We start from the raw sequence: 16,011 nt of genomic DNA, 5'->3' as shown, positions 1-16,011 counted from the left end.
CATATCACAGCCAAGGACAATAGATTGAGAAGTGTCAAGCCAAGAAAAGTTTACTCAATGTACAATTTTGACTGTCGAAAAATTTTTTAAAAAGTTTTCTATAGTATAAATGTGGTAATACAAATACAAATACAAAAGTGACGACCAGCAACAGGCTCTGGGCCCAGCTAGCCTGATCCTAGTCAATTTACAATCCCCAGTGAAGATCAATGGCCCTCTTAAAACTGTCTACTCCTTTGCTCATTACCACCTCTTCCGGTAAGCTGTTCCAAGGTTCCACTACCCTGCTAAAATAATAATTTTTCCTAATATCCATGTTAGCCTGAGATTTAAATAGCTTAAAACAATGACCCCTAGTCCTGTTTTCAGTGCTAAACTTTAGCCCCGTAACATCTTTCGTTTTAATAAATTTAAACAGCTGAATCATGTCCCCTCGGTCTCTTCTTTGCTCAAGACTGTACATTTTTAGCCTTCTAAGCCTGGAATCATAATCTAAGTGGGAAAGTCCACTTATTAGCCTTGTAGCCCGCCTTTGAACCCTTTCCAATACATTAATGTCTTTCTTAAGATAAGGAGACCAAAACTGAACAGCATACTCCAAATGGGGTCTTACCAAACTTCTATATAAGGGCAGAAGAACTTTAGATTTATTTGAAATAGATCCATTGATAAACCCAAGCATCTTATTGGCTTTGTTGCTAGCAATGCTGCATTGTTGGCTAAACTTTAAATCCTGACTTATTAGGACTCCCAGATCAGTAACTTTGTCTGCCTGACTAATGACTGAACCTTGCAAATAATAACTTGTACACTTATTTCCATGCCCTAAATGTAGCACTTGACATTTCCCAACATTAACAGCCATACCCCATTTATCAGCCCACTCCCTAATATGATCTAGATCCTCTTGCAGCTGATTTGCTTGTTCTTCATTTTCTACAGTCCCCATAACTTTGACATCATCAGCAAAACAATTCATGTTCCCAGAAATATTTTTGTGAATATCGTTCATAAAGACAATGAACAAAACAGGCCCTAACACTGATCCTTGAGGAACCCCGCTTAAGACCTCACTTCAATTAGAATAATTTCCCCTTACAACTACTCTTTGTTTACTTCCGGTCAGCCAATTTTTTACCCAAATGAAAGTTTTCCCTCCTATTCCTATATCAGCTAATTTGCTAAGTAGAGCTACATGCGGTACCTTATCGAAAGCTTTTTGAAAATCAATGTAAACAACATCTACAGGCTTCTTAATTATGTATTAATCAGCTACTTTGTACAGGGTACAGATTAAAGTGGAAAAAGTAGATTTAGTATTCATTAACACATAGAAAGAGCTCATAAACAAAACAATAAACAGATAAATAAAAAAAAATTATGCACATATCATTTTATTTAAACTTCAAAGTATTGTTGTTTCAAAGTGTTTAATGACTTTGTAACGGGTACAGCTACTCTTGGCTCAGTTAGGTGCAAATTGCAAAATTGTTCTATCATAGTGAGAAAGAAATTGTTAAGATAAAATAATTTTTTACTTCCAAGTCATAAAAAATACATACCATGTCTTAGTTAATAATAAAAAAAAAGTTGCATAATTAGCATATTCATTTTATAATTACCATTGGATAAAATCATTCCAGGTTTGAGTGGGTACCCGGGTCGACTGTTTTTATCAACATGTCTGATGGAAATGGGACCTAAGCAGATAATTTCACTTTTACATCCGTTCTGACTGATATATAAGTATATTAAAAAAAAATAATGATACACTAAACACATTTAAAATAAGTAATAAGCAGACACATGAAAAACTAAGCAACATTACATTAGTTATTTCAAAATTACAATGGCAGCTAGAAGACACTTTAAATGTACGGAAATCAAAATATTTCTTGTATGAATTCGGAACATACAATATGTAAATAATAGCAAAACTGCCCTTCTTTTACATAGGAGTAATATAATATACAAATAACATATTGAGGAACCCCAAGAAACTAACCTTTCAATGCACTATATTTTAAGTTCAATTCGTTAATTTTGCTGTAATAATAAAAGAATAATTAGGATACTTTTCATTAAAATTGTTCCATACTTGAATCGATTATTGCAGAAAGGGCATAAGTCACATTTTTTTCAAAATTGAGTTAGCTGTGGTTTTCCCATGCTTGTATGTAGAGACATCGACTAGTGTAGCAGGGAAGTCAATTCTTGTACAACAAAGCACTTTATTTAGGGGTCACATTTTTTGTTTAGTGCAGAAAGGGCGAAAGTCCCGGACTTATGCCCTTTCTGCACTAAACTTGAAGGAAGAAATAGTAAGACGCAATGACAAGACCATAGAAGAACTAGATTTTTTGGCATAGTGAAGTAAAAAGAAATAACTCCTGTGTTCTAACAAATTCGGTAATGGTAGGTTTGTCAGTTCGGGGGTTGGGGGGGGGGGATTTGAATTAACAGAATCCGAATGAAATTTGCTAATTTCTCAGAGGTTTTATTAACATCATTCTAGGAACTACGAAAAAACTGTATGCTTTCAGTGAGATGTACGCTGGTCAAAATAAGAACACTACAGCAGACTTTTTCTAGAAATAACACTGAAGAAATTTAACAAGATTGCTGATCCTTTGCGACTGGGATCTCGGGACAGTAAAGCAAATGTTCAACAGCTATGACAGATTATAACCATGTGAAATCCAAGCTCTTATAAGTGAAATCCTGAAATTACATCAAGATTCACTGTCAAATCTGTTGAAAACAATGAAATCTGTAACTGTTTAAACAGGTGCCCCAATGGCGACCATATAGGGGGAAAGGGGGGGGGGGGGGCTCGAGTCCCCCTTTGAAATTAAGAACTTCCTTGCTTTTGGTACTTTTTTCATTGCAAAAATGTAAAAACATTTATTCTTCAGCCATTAATGAATGAGTTATTAAAAATAAAATATTTTAATGACTCTAATCTGTCTTCCATGGTTTCCATGGAGAAAATACTCTCCTAACCCATGGGGAAAATATCTGAGGCCCCCCCCCCCCTTACAATTTTGCATATGGGTGCCCTTGAGGTGCCCTTCATTTTTTAAGAGGACTTATCTCCCAAATTGAAATTTTGGAAAAAGATTCTACTGGGCGACAAATGTTTTCCATTATCAACATTCATGATACTTAAATATTCGATAGAACATCAAAGGAACAGTTTCAGGTTAGCTATTTTATTGACAAATTTCAAGAGAATATTGCAAAGTAACGCCTGTCGGTTGAACTATCTCTGCCAATATTGAGTATAAAGGGTAAACTTTCATATTGTTGAAATAAATAACAAATATCAAAATGAGCAGTTCAATTTTGAACATAGTCACACTAATATGTACACCGAACTTGGTACACAAAACTAGACAAGAGAAGGATAGAAAAAAAGATTTCCATGGAGAATGTAGTTGATGAATATGAATATAGTTTTATACATATGTAAAACTTTTACTTTTTATGTCAGTTTGTTAGTTTTTGTATTTGTTTTTTATTTTTTTACACCAGACTTTATTATTTCACTAGAGCAAGACAAGAGAAAGATGAAAATACACAATATATTTTCTTAAGATAATGAATTTATGAATACGGACTTCAATAATTATTTTTGTTACTTTGTAATATTATTTTTTATTATCATAAATCAGTTTGGAACAAATCTGTTTTTATTTGATTTACATTTTCATCACTGTAAACTAGTCTTTCGGGATATTTATTGCAGAAAGGGCATAAGTCCAAATTAAAAAAAAAAATAATAAAAACAATTATTTTAGTGATGAGATGAAACATAATTTAAGGTGAGGTAATGATCCTACTTGTGGCTAGATTAGTCAAAAAAATTTTAGTAGAATTTAGTTCATTTCTGAATGAAATATTCACTTTTTATCGATTCCTGAAAAGATGTATTAGTTGGACTTATGCCCTTTCTGAAATAATTGATTCATTTAGAAACAATACTTCCCCCTTAAGTATTAATAATAAAATAATTTTTCCGCTGAAGAATAATACTTAGCAAAAGTTTTCAGGTTTGTGTGAATTATTATTTCTCAGAATGTTTAAACCTTTTGCAGTCAAGCAAAACTTGCTAGAACACTTGTTTTTTCCTCTACAAAGAACGTTAAAAAATGTAAAATGGTTCCATTTTGGGGAAATTGAAATTCTTATAAATTACTAGTTTTCAAGCACCATCAATAACACATGGGCAAACGTTTTGCTGTTACAGAACAGAACATCACATTAGAAACACTCTGATTGCAGAGAGGAATGAAAAAGATTAAGCCCAAAAATTTAAAGTCAATTTTCTTATTTATCACACAACATTTTCTTTAAACCACACTCTTAAAGTATTTTCTTATCAGAGCACAATGTGCAAGTCCATTAATAAATTTATCAATTACAGAAAAAACATTAATGAGACTAAAATTTTATGAATGCAAAAATGAGAAACAATATCTATTCATTAGGCACGTGCGGTGGCCCAAGCGAGTGCCCAAGCAGCTGTATAACGTCCAACTGTCTTCATATTGTTAATTATGATTTATAATATTTGTTTGTAGTATATCTGTGTTTTCTGAGTAAAGCATGTTAATTCTAGTACCTGTCATGTTGAGTAGAACATGTTTATGCAGCAAAAACATAGCAACACATTAATGAAAACAAATAATGGCTGAAACTTGGGTTGCAAATATGCAGCATTATAAAATACTACTACCACCAAGTTTAGAGTTCTTAAAAGCAACTGCATTTAACAGTTCATCTATTAAGGAATTCCATTCTTCGTTTATTAGCAGCAAAATATTCCATTACAGAATCGAAAAATGTGTTGGGTGAGTTGTTTTTAAAAGAACGGGTGTATTTCTAATAATAATACTCGCAGTTAAAGCATGAGTAAACAGCGGGAGGGAGGGGAGCCTATGTGACACTGACTCTGACATTGAAATTTTTATCGGCGTGGTGCTTTAAAAGCATTTACTCTCATTCGGAAAGTGTGCCTGTGCCACCACTTATGGGGGAGGAAAACCCTTCTAAAATATTTGTACATTAAGATCAAATATCAACATTATGTGATAGAAAACAGCTATTGACCATCTTGGAATAATAAATACTCTATTGACCGAAAGCCATCGCCGATTACCATCATGAAGACAAAAACATTCGTCATCAAAATAACAGCAAGTTGAAGCATAGTTAAAAAAGACCAAATAAATTTTTTAAAAAGTCATAAAGAATTTAAATCAAATCTCAGTTCAAAAAATTCATATTTTGTCAAAAGATTGTACAAAATTATTCAAAATCCAAAAAAAGCAAAAATAAAAAAAAAGCCAAGAAGACACAATATTTTTAAAGCCAGCTGATTTCCATAGGTGGATTTACGTGGGTGCCAGGGAGTGAGACCCACCCCTAAAATTTTTGGTTGGGTTTTGAAAAAAATTAATTTAGTATATTTCACCCAGAAACACAGTTGGGTAAAATAATTTTCATAGCTTCTATCAGGGGCGCCCATATGGGGGGAGGGGGGCAAGTGGGGGCTGAAGCCCCCCCTTGAAATTAGAACTTCCTTGCTTTTAGTACTTTTTTCTTTGCAAAAATGTAAAAACATTTTCTTCTCCAGCAATTAATGAATAAGTTATTAAAAATGTCAAATTTTAATACAGTAGAAGACCATTATAACGCCGACCTATATAACGCAATTCTCTATAAACCGCACAACTTTTCAGAAGTAAACAATAGGTTTTGAAGCTTAAAAAATTCCTGTTTTGCTTTGCAAAAATAAAAATTGTTAGGCAAATTAATTTTTGAAAGTTTTTCATCTTTCCATCTTAATTCAAAGCTTTTAAATTTAGAATTAGTAATCATAATAAACAGAAAATACCAGATGGCTCTTAAAAATGCAGCTGTTATGCAAACCATGCAGCCAGCCGAAATGCAGGATAATGCACTTTCTTTTGATTGTGAAACATATTTATTTGGGAATAGCTAATTGTAGTATTGGTGCTTTACTATTCATTGCAGATAAAACTCATTCTGAAGTGCTAATATATAGATATATTCTGAATGTTAGTTTCAAAATTTGTGAAATGATCTATATAACGCAAAATCCTGTATAACGCAAAAGCTGTGGTCTCAAGGTGTGTGTTATAACGGTCTTCTACTGTAACTCTAATCTGTAATGAAATCGGTTTCTATAAGGAAAATATCCTGCTAAACCATGGGGAAAATATCTGAGCCCCCCCTTAAAATTTTGCATATGGGCGCCCTTGGCTGCTAACTAGTAAACTTACTTGAAACAAATCCAGTGTATCACCACACCTCGCTAGTGCGAGAAAAATAAAACTGTGCTCACATTAAGAATCTAAGTAATTTTATGCATTTGAAATAAAGAAATTTCTCAAACAACTCATTGTTCAGTGCTGTGTTATTGTACAGACTAATTGTATGTTCTGTAATTGGGTATTTATTCGTATATCAATACAAATTCTTCTATTTTAAAACAACTATGGCTAATCAAGTCCAAAAAAAAAAAAAAAAAACATGACTATTGCAACAAACTTTATCAATAAAATCTACTACGAAATCATGGGCGGATTTATGGGGGGTCAGAGGGGGGAAATGCCCCCCCAGTTTTTGAGGACTTTATGTAGTAACAACACATCTTCCAAAAATTTAAAAAAAAAATCATTTTTTTTTCGTTTTTGAATAGTTCAGAAGAGCATGGGTGGATTTATGGGGGGGGGGGGGGGGCAAAGGGGACAATGCTCCCCAGTTTTGGGAAGAGTTTATATAGTAACAACTTATCTTTCAAAATCTTACAACAACAAAAAATCATGATTTTTTTCTTTTTTGAATAGGAAATTAAAGTTTATTTTTTCTTTTGAACTTAAAATAGCCGTTTCTTGCCAAGATTGAACACTACTGTACAAGTGTATAATCTACTACTCAATTTCAGAGGCTGGAAAGTGCAAATTATTGATAGGTTCTAAAATCCCTGAAAAGAATTGGCACAGTATAGCCTACAAAGGCTCTTGAATGAAAAACCCAATCTAACCAACCAAACCTTGAAAATAATTAGACAAGTCTTTGAAACTCCTAAGCAAAGTGTGCTTCAATTTTATTTCTTATCAAGTGTATAAATTAAGAATTGTTCAAAAGGGTAGTATGTTACTCTCTTGATACCTATTCTCTAAATATGTGCACCATTTCTTTTAAAGTATTAACTTGCATCACAAAGCACTTTTAAAGCGTATATCTTCAAAAAAAATTATTTGCCTATTATTTCCAATTAACCCTTATAAGACTTCAAAATGCAGAATTTTATATCCATTTTAGATAATTTCCTTTGGGGGAGTAACCCCCGGGCCCCCTAAAACTGGAGATATTCTATATCCCACTTAAAAGGGAGCACTGCGTTACTCTCTTAATACCAGCCCCCTCTCTTTTAAGGTCAATTTAAAAAGGACAGCATAATTACACACAGTACTGAAAACGACACATAAAAAGTAAAGAATGGCCTTACGCATCGCAGAAAACAGACAAAAACATGGGAGGGGGCGGGGGGGAATTAAAAATGTTGCTCCAAAAAAAAAAAAAAATCCTGCCCCCCCAGGAACTCAGTCTTAAATCCGCCTATGTACGAAATCAACTAAAAACCAACATTTATAAGGTAAATTTTCAAACATTTTTGAAGGAGGACTCCCGGACTTCTTGCTCCAGTGGTGCATTCAGGGGGGAGGGGGCACAATACTGGTGACCCACAAAATGCTGCGTTGATTTTTTAAAAAAATTATTCTTTATTATTGAAGAGAAGAAAGGATCTCATTTTGGAGAAACGCAGTTATTTTAAGAAGAAAAAAATAAATTATGTTGTGAAAAAACCTTAATTTTTTCAAAAAGAAATAGACATTAAAATTTTTCAACAGCTTCAGATTATTGGTGGCGAATTGTGTGCCTCCTCCCTGCACAATCTTCTTTTTTCATTTTTTCTATTTTGTTTTCATTTTTTCTATGTGTCCTCAAAATTTTTCTTCTCTGAAGCACTCTCTCTAAACAAAGTTATTACAGAGTATCTCAAATTCTTGGGCTTCAATTTCACAAAATTTCAAAGGAAGTTCCTCTAATCACCTAAAAACATCGAAAATTGTTTAAAATTGGGATTTTAGAGCTTCAGTTTTGAAAACCTGCAGTGTCTCTAACGTTACCAAATATGGTTTTACACTGATGTGTTTAAGACTTTAATTTTGGAAAATATTCAAACAAGGGCCTCTGACCCCCTTTTCTCTAATATCATCAAAGATTGTTAATATTTTAGTTTTGAAAACTACTATTTCGTAATATTTAAGTGGGAGAATCTTTTGGGATAGTAGCCTTTGAAATACTTTTTTAAATACAGTACCTGCCACTAATAAAATCACTGGATTATAAAATCAACCGCTTTTTAAAATCAAATCTGGAAGAACAGAATCATTGCAATATCAACACATGTTGAAAACATCCTTTAATAAAATCACTTTTGCCGTTTTATAAAATCAAACTTTTGAACATCATAAGTAAAATATTGATAAAGAAGCACCAAGAGGTGAAGGAATCGGTTTCAGAATAAGAGGAAATCTCAGTACCAAACTTCAATACATGTCAGAAAATAGTTTGATGTTAAGAGATGCACTCACTATAGAGCAAAAAGGCAAATATAATATTGAAAATTACAAAACATTTTGTTAACTTTCAGATGAAATTGAATTTTTACTCTCCCTCTAATACTGTTAGAATATTGGTGTATTGTTGTTTTGTTAAGACCCTTGAGCAAATAAAAGAATTGGAAATTACAAAACATTTTGTTAACGTTCAGACGACATTGAATCTGCAGTCTTCAATTCTGTTAAAATATTGGCATATTGTTGTTTGATTAAGACCCTTGTACAAATAAAAGAAATTATGTCAATTGTATTTTGAAACACTTCAACTAAAAGCAAATGAAAAATTCAGCTCCATTTATTAAAGTATTTAAACTTCAAAACCTGTCATTTTTTAAGTGAGTATAGGTATGCCGGTTAATAAAATCAGCGGTTATATAAAATCAACTGCTCTCAGAACGAATGTGATTTTATTAAGCGGCGGGCACTGTACCATGGAGTATTGCATAGGAATTTCATTTTTAGGACTTCATTTTCAAAAATTTTAAAGAGGGGAGCTCCAGAACACCCCATCTGGTAACAGCATCAAAATTTGTCCACCATAGTGTTTTTGGATTTTTAATTATGAAAAATTAAAGAGGTAGTGTGTGTGGGAGAGGAGCACATATTTCTATCTGCTTTTCATAAAATCGATTGGAGACAGTCCATAAGTCTCATTCCTGACCCAAACTATTAATATGAACTATAATCACATTCATAAGACTTAAACTTCTAAAAATAGCCTTGGAGCCCTACGTACCTTTTTTGCCTTTAAAATATCACCAAACTGCTGTAAAACTGCGTTTTCAAAACTACTATTGCAAATTTTTTCTGGAGCGTGAATCCCCTTCCAAATCAGAAGCTGGATTCGCCCTTTGCTTCTTACAACATCAACTTTCGTTGAAGAATTTTTCTGCAGGTTGAAATATTAAGAATTGCCGATCCCCTAAAGTTATAAATATGGTTTACATCACGTTTTTTAAACTTAAAAGTGCCCCTCACCTTAAAATTATTTTCTGATTTCGCCACTGCCTTATTGTTCCGAGAATCCCCCACCCCCAGATGCCTGTTATTGTTGCACCCTCTAAATTTTCGGCCTAAATCAGCCTATGCTGATTTCAAAGAATACCAAATTTCTCGAATTTGGCTTACAAATGTCAATCTGGCAACCCTGTTTCCCCATGTGGGGAACTGCTCGCTTGGTTTTGAATCTGAAGAAGCGCCGACAGTGGTCTCTTATTATTGGATGGAAGCAACGGCGTTATGGTGTTGTCAAGGCAACACCCGTTCATTTCTTGCCGTGTATGGGCCGCAGTGTAGATTTCATTTTCATTTCCCGGGAAATTGCCATTTCAGCGACTAATAAATGTTTTCTTTGACTTGTTTATAGTGAAAGTCGATTTGAAAGACTTATATTCATACTTCCTGTCCATTATGAGCATACAAATATACAAATGAGAAATGAAAATTTATTTTTGAAGTGCCCAAGCTCTGCTTGGTTTGCTTGGGTGAACCGCACATCACTGCTGCTTATTTACCTTCATGCACCCCTAAGAAACTGCCAATTCCATGTCCTGTTCCATGAAGATAGTTCAAACCAATTCCATAAAGAGGTCTTCTAGCTATAATATCTAACTCAGTATCTGTAGCAAAAAATAAACACAATTTGCCTTTTAGTATAACATTCACTAAATGATATAAGAATAGGATCATTCCATGTTAATTCAACACAGAAAAAAACATTTTTATCCTCACTATATCAGATTTCTCTTTGAAACTTGGCACAGGTGTACTACTGGTATTGAAGTGAAAAAAATTATCAAATTTTACCAGGATATATGAATTTATTTTAAAATTCACAAACGGTAAAATCCAAAAAAAGTGGGCTAAAAACAGGGAATAGCATTTTTTTGCCCCTTTTCATAACTTTTGGCGTAAAAGGCGGACTAGGTACTAAGGATGCACCGATTAATTATCCATAATTGACCACCTAGCCAATTATTTATAACTGGCCGAATTTTGCCGATTAATCCTCGGAAAAAAAATATTTTTCAAAATAATATCTTTACAGCATACACTTCAACAAAAAACTATGATGAATACATTTATGAACAATAAATGAATGTAATTTGCTGCAAACATTATAACAAAACTGCAGTATGAAAGTGTACAGAGTAAAAACTAATACAGTCAATTCGCCATAACTCGAATCGAAAGGGACCAACAAAAAACTTCGACTTATCGGAAGTTCGACTTACCGCTAGTTTTGGTTTTCGACATTTTAATATTAAAAATTCCTTGAATATATTAATTAACATGTACGTATAACAGACAAAATTACAGAAATTAAAAGTTTTTAAGCACAATATGCAGAGTTTAATCAAAAATATTGAAAGAAAAAAATCAAAAGCATGGTTTTGTTTTCGATACTGCTGAAACCACTCGAATAGAGCTGATTCTACTTCAGGAAAGGCTTCTTCTTTAAACTAAAGGACTAAGACTAAAGGAAAGAATCTTCATTCCTTTCAATTTCAAATCCGCATTCATGGATTCTACCGCTTCAGAAGTTTGTCTTTTTTTTTCTTTTAATATCATTGACAGAATAGTATTTGCTTAAACATCTTTAATAGTAAAGAAAACTCACTGTTTCTCAGGAATTTATCAGCAAATAATCAAACTAAAGAATGAAGGGGAACGCATCTTAACTATGTCAGCCTTTGAATAAAGGTGCAATTAGTTGACTTGACAAGATTGACAGCTTAAAAACAAATTGGTAGTCCAGCAACATCCCAAAGGGTAAACAGTACAGTAGAAGAAAAGAAAACAAGCTAACTCATTTCTAAACATGTAACTCCTTTATCGCACATTGGCTCAACAGGTGCTCTTTTTGGTTTAGAGGTCTATTGTGCAGGAATTGCAAGGTAAGGTGAATTATTTTTTTTTCTCATAGTCACTTTTGTTTCTTCCTTTCTTTTTATCGTTCTTTTGAAATAAATTTAGAGTCATCTTTGAAAAACTTCGAGTTAAAGTAAGTTAACTTCAAGATATTGAGAATAATTAGCATGGAATTAAAGGCAAAAGGGTTGGGACTTGATAGAAACTTTCAGTTCAAGTTATAGGACTTCGAGTTATTGTGAATTGACTGTAGTTTAGAAAGTGCATAAAATTGAACGAAACATTGAAAAATAATTTGCATAACTTATATTTACATGACACTACTAAGAATAATTAAATTCCAGGGCCCCCTACACTTTTCATATCACCTGCCTTGCAGCTACTTTTTTATTTTTATGTTATTAATGTTATTTCTATTTATCTTTTGAAGGACAGAAATGTAACAGAAATAAACAAATGTGTAAAAAAAAAAAAAATGGCAGGGGAAAATTATGCCTGAGAAATTTTTGAAATTGAAGCTAAAAAATGTAATTTTAGTCATCTTTAAGCTGTTAAGGGAAGAGAGAGAGAGGGCGCCTGTGATGAAGGGAGATTTATTGCTGCTAATCAAATAAGTGTTTTCTTACTGTATTTTGCGATTATTATTTATTACTGTCTAGTTTTAGTTTTTTTTACTGTATTTCATCATTAAATTTAGCTTTGTATTGTTTTGGGGGCTCATTTTTGCTTTTATTGTATTCTTGAAGTGTTTTTGCATTTTTTGGAGCTAAGCCTAACATGTGGGGATCTCCTAGTTTTTGATTTGTGTGCTTTGTTGGGTATAGCAACTCAGTTTATTTACTGCTATATCTGCTGTTTGTAGTATTATTCTGTGTTTCTTTTGCATTTTTATCATTCTGGTGTGTCTTCTGGAGTATTCACTGAGTAGAAATTGGTGTTATATGTATTATGAAAGAGTTAAAAAGTGGGAAGGGGGACAGGTGGATCTCTTGTGACTTATGTAATATGTTCTGCCTGTATAAGGGGGAGGATGAGTGTTTTTGAGGAGGATTATATTTGCACTAAATGTGCTGAACTCTCAGACTTAAGAGTTAGGATGCTAACTTTGGAAGTCCAGTTAGCATTAGGTTGTGGGTCAGTTGTAGAGGGTACTGTAAATATTCCAGAGATAAAGGGGGAAGTTTCAAATAAGGAGCCAGACTGGGAAACTAAGGGTGTAATTTTGGGGGACTCGATGGTAAGGGAGATGGGTAATACAGTTGAGAGAGTTAAGCATAAGGTGGCTAAGTGTTGTTTACCAGGGCTCGGGTGAAAGACGTTAATAAGATTGTAGAAAAGGGGGTATTAAATAAGGAGGATATGGTTACTTTGTGGGTGGGAACAAATGATGTAGGCCACAGTAAAAATGAGGAGTTTTCAAAGGAATGGGAGTCCCTGTTGACCAAAGCAAATTTCTTGACCAAACCAGTTTGTAACAATTTTCGTGAAAATTTGAGATAGTGAGGCATCAATTTTGTGTTGAGTTAATGTGGAATGACCCAATATAGTAAAATGCAGTTTAGATACCTGCCTCTAGTACCATCAGGAAAGACTACAGTTATTAAATCAATAACACCCATCAAAACTCTAGTGTAAGTTTCCTGCAAAAAACTTTAAATTAAAAAATTTGTTTCAAATTCGGAAGCAGTGAAAAATAGTAAATAGAAAAATCTGAAGTTAGAAAGATTTCGCAAGACTTAACAAATATATGAAGTGTGCATATCTGCACATTATAACCACATTTACAAAGCATTTCTGTACTGTAACATAGCAAGTGGCACACACAAGGGGAGGGTCCATGGGGGTACAGACCTCTCCCACTGCACTTGAGTTTTTTTGATTGACCGTTATTCTATGTATTAATACCTACAGTAATTCCAAGCAAAGGTAACAATAATTCCAGATTTAATGTATGAAAAAATACAATTTATTTCCTTTCTTCCTCTGCAAAATTTAACTGAATATGAACATAAATTGTTCTATAATGATGATTTTGCTTTGCTGTTTTTGTTTAAATTATGAGAAAAGTAAATACATTTATTTTTGTGCTTTCTGATATTTTAATTAAGTATTTGTTATTACTAATGCTAAATAATTATTCAATAATTTTAATGTTTTCTGTTCGATAAAATCAAAAGAATATGTTTGGATGTGTGTTGGAGTATGATATGAAAATAGTGGACCTTGGATCCTTCACCTCCTTCCCCCTTACTGTGTGTGCCACTGAACATAGCATAATTCAGTCGAATCCTATTTTGGTGAAAACGGTTACAGCGAAAATTATTATAACAAAGACTCTTCAGATCACCATCTAATATTAACATAGGGCCATATGAATTTTAGTATAATGAAATTTCGCTGCAATAAAATGGTTTCTTTGGTTGCTCCAATTTCGTCAAAATGGGATTCCACTGGAACCCACTTCTAAGTTTTGCATTCAGCTGTTAGGAAATATGTACCATTTCAAAATCAGATGGTTCTCCAAAATGTAAAGTTCTAGTTATATCCGTAGTGCCATCTCTGCAAGACAAAAAAACATATGACACATTTAAATTCAAAGATTGTACTAAAAACTTGTACTTAAAAGTAATTTTTGCTTACAAGTATTGGCCTCCAGAATCTAAAAGGTACAATGAATTCTTATTAATATCTCGATTCGTAAAAGTCTCAGGAGAATAATGTATTACAGCTGCATTAGGTCCGAAGGCAGAAATAGTTTCAAAGCTTTCACCTTGATTCAGTTGTTGTTCTCTGTAAAAGATAAATAGATAAATAAAATGATACATTAAGCACTGTTCAAATAATAAAAGACAATTACAAAACTTTCTAACAACTAAACTGAGTTCTATCTCTTTATAGATCCTGTACTAAACTATCTCTGTGTATATATGCATTTATATACAGTGTAGACCCTTATTTACACATGGGTAATATTCCACTAAATGCCGCATAAATCAAAATCAGATAAATTAAGACCTAATATTAGTATTAAAATAAAGGTTAAGTTTCTAGGATGAAAAAAAAAAAAAAAAAAAACTGTTATTCTACTGATAGATAAATATGCAATAAGTTGGATAGATAATTATTTCTAAACATATGCATGCATGGATCCAGAGAGGGGTGAAAACTCCCTTTAAGGAAACAAAGATAGCCTAAAACTGCCTTTTGGGGTCTTACTTCAAAAATCTAGACCTGGACCCCTTCACATTTAGTCAAAAAATGACTTACAACCTCCCCCCTTTTTGGAAGTAACCCCCCTCCAAAACCAGAAGTTGGATCTGCCCTTGCAGGCATGTGCATAAAGAAAAAATGAATACATATTAACCAATGATTTTAATACACATGAACAGTATAAATTTGATTTAACGATTTCCTCAACTTAATGATACATTTCACTGGTCTAGATTTAACTGCATTGAATGTATATGCTCCTCGACTTAACGATATCCTTGATTTAACAATATTTCCAGTCTCTTGACAATTGTTAAATCGAGGTTACCGTATATACTCACGTATTAGTTGATCTTAGATATAAGTCAACCTCCCTACCTTTAGCAGGAAAATCAGGAAAAAAATCGAAAACCTGCGTATAAGTCAAGCCCCTACTTTCAGAAAAAAATTGGGAATGTTTTACCGCTAATTTTGAATATAAATGCTGTAAAAAGGAGGAAAACGAAATGCAATGAACATTTTTATGTTAAAAAACCTCAAATTATTATTCTTTTGCACAAAAAGGGTTCACTTCTGCGATCGCAATTTTCGTTAAGGGTTCGATTTTGCTGTTACGATTTGTGACTTATTGCTTTTATTTTGAATAAATATCAATAAAATTGTGATTTCCGCACTTTTTGCATAGTCGGCCATTTACTGTAATTATTTAGTCTTTATTTCACAATCAGACCATGTAAAATTATAGCAGAATGTGTAAGTATTAATTTTTTAAGGTGTTTTTTTCCACAAATTGTGTGGGAAAATTTTTCAGAAGTTCTGCCCCGCGTATGAGTCAATCCCCCCTAACTTTTAACCCCATTATTTGTATTAAATTTCTCGACATATACGCGAGTACATAGGATATACTGTATTTCATTTAATGGAAAGTTCCTGTTTAAAAAGATTTCTGGTTGTGATAGTCACTGACAGAAATTATTTTTGGTTGCAGTTCTTTGCAAGGCATTAGTGTATTTACAATTTATCTTTTAGCTTGCAGATATTTGAATGAAAGATGTAAATGGGTAAAATTTTTGCGTATAAAGCAGGACAAGGGGTCATTGTTTTAAGTCATTCAAATCTCAGACTAACCTGGAAAAATTACTTTAGTAGGGTAGTGAACCTTTGGTACAGTTTACCAGAAAAGGCTATAATGAGCAACGGGGTGGACACAGTA

At 33.1% G+C, this 16,011-nt stretch overlaps 1 protein-coding gene across 1 annotated transcript in view; it reads right to left on the bottom strand.

The window, feature by feature from the left end:
* The window catches only part of LOC129216004 (uncharacterized), a 175,557-nt gene that overhangs the window by 20,529 nt on the left and 139,017 nt on the right, over window positions 1-16,011 (bottom strand). The window contains exons 13-17 of the mRNA XM_054850141.1: window positions 14,229-14,378; window positions 14,087-14,147; window positions 13,159-13,228; window positions 10,232-10,336; window positions 1,623-1,700 (exon numbers count right to left, since the gene is read on the bottom strand). Coding sequence (XP_054706116.1) covers window positions 1,623-1,700; window positions 10,232-10,336; window positions 13,159-13,228; window positions 14,087-14,147; window positions 14,229-14,378 — 464 coding nt within the window. The remainder of the gene's footprint in view (window positions 1-1,622; window positions 1,701-10,231; window positions 10,337-13,158; window positions 13,229-14,086; window positions 14,148-14,228; window positions 14,379-16,011) is intronic.

The sequence above is a fragment of the Uloborus diversus genome, chromosome 2 (genome assembly GCF_026930045.1).
Source record: "Uloborus diversus isolate 005 chromosome 2, Udiv.v.3.1, whole genome shotgun sequence".
Taxonomy (NCBI): Eukaryota; Metazoa; Arthropoda; class Arachnida; order Araneae; family Uloboridae; genus Uloborus; species Uloborus diversus.
The sequence above is the reverse complement of the archived record's forward strand: the minus strand, read 5'-3'. Positions and strand labels throughout refer to the sequence as shown.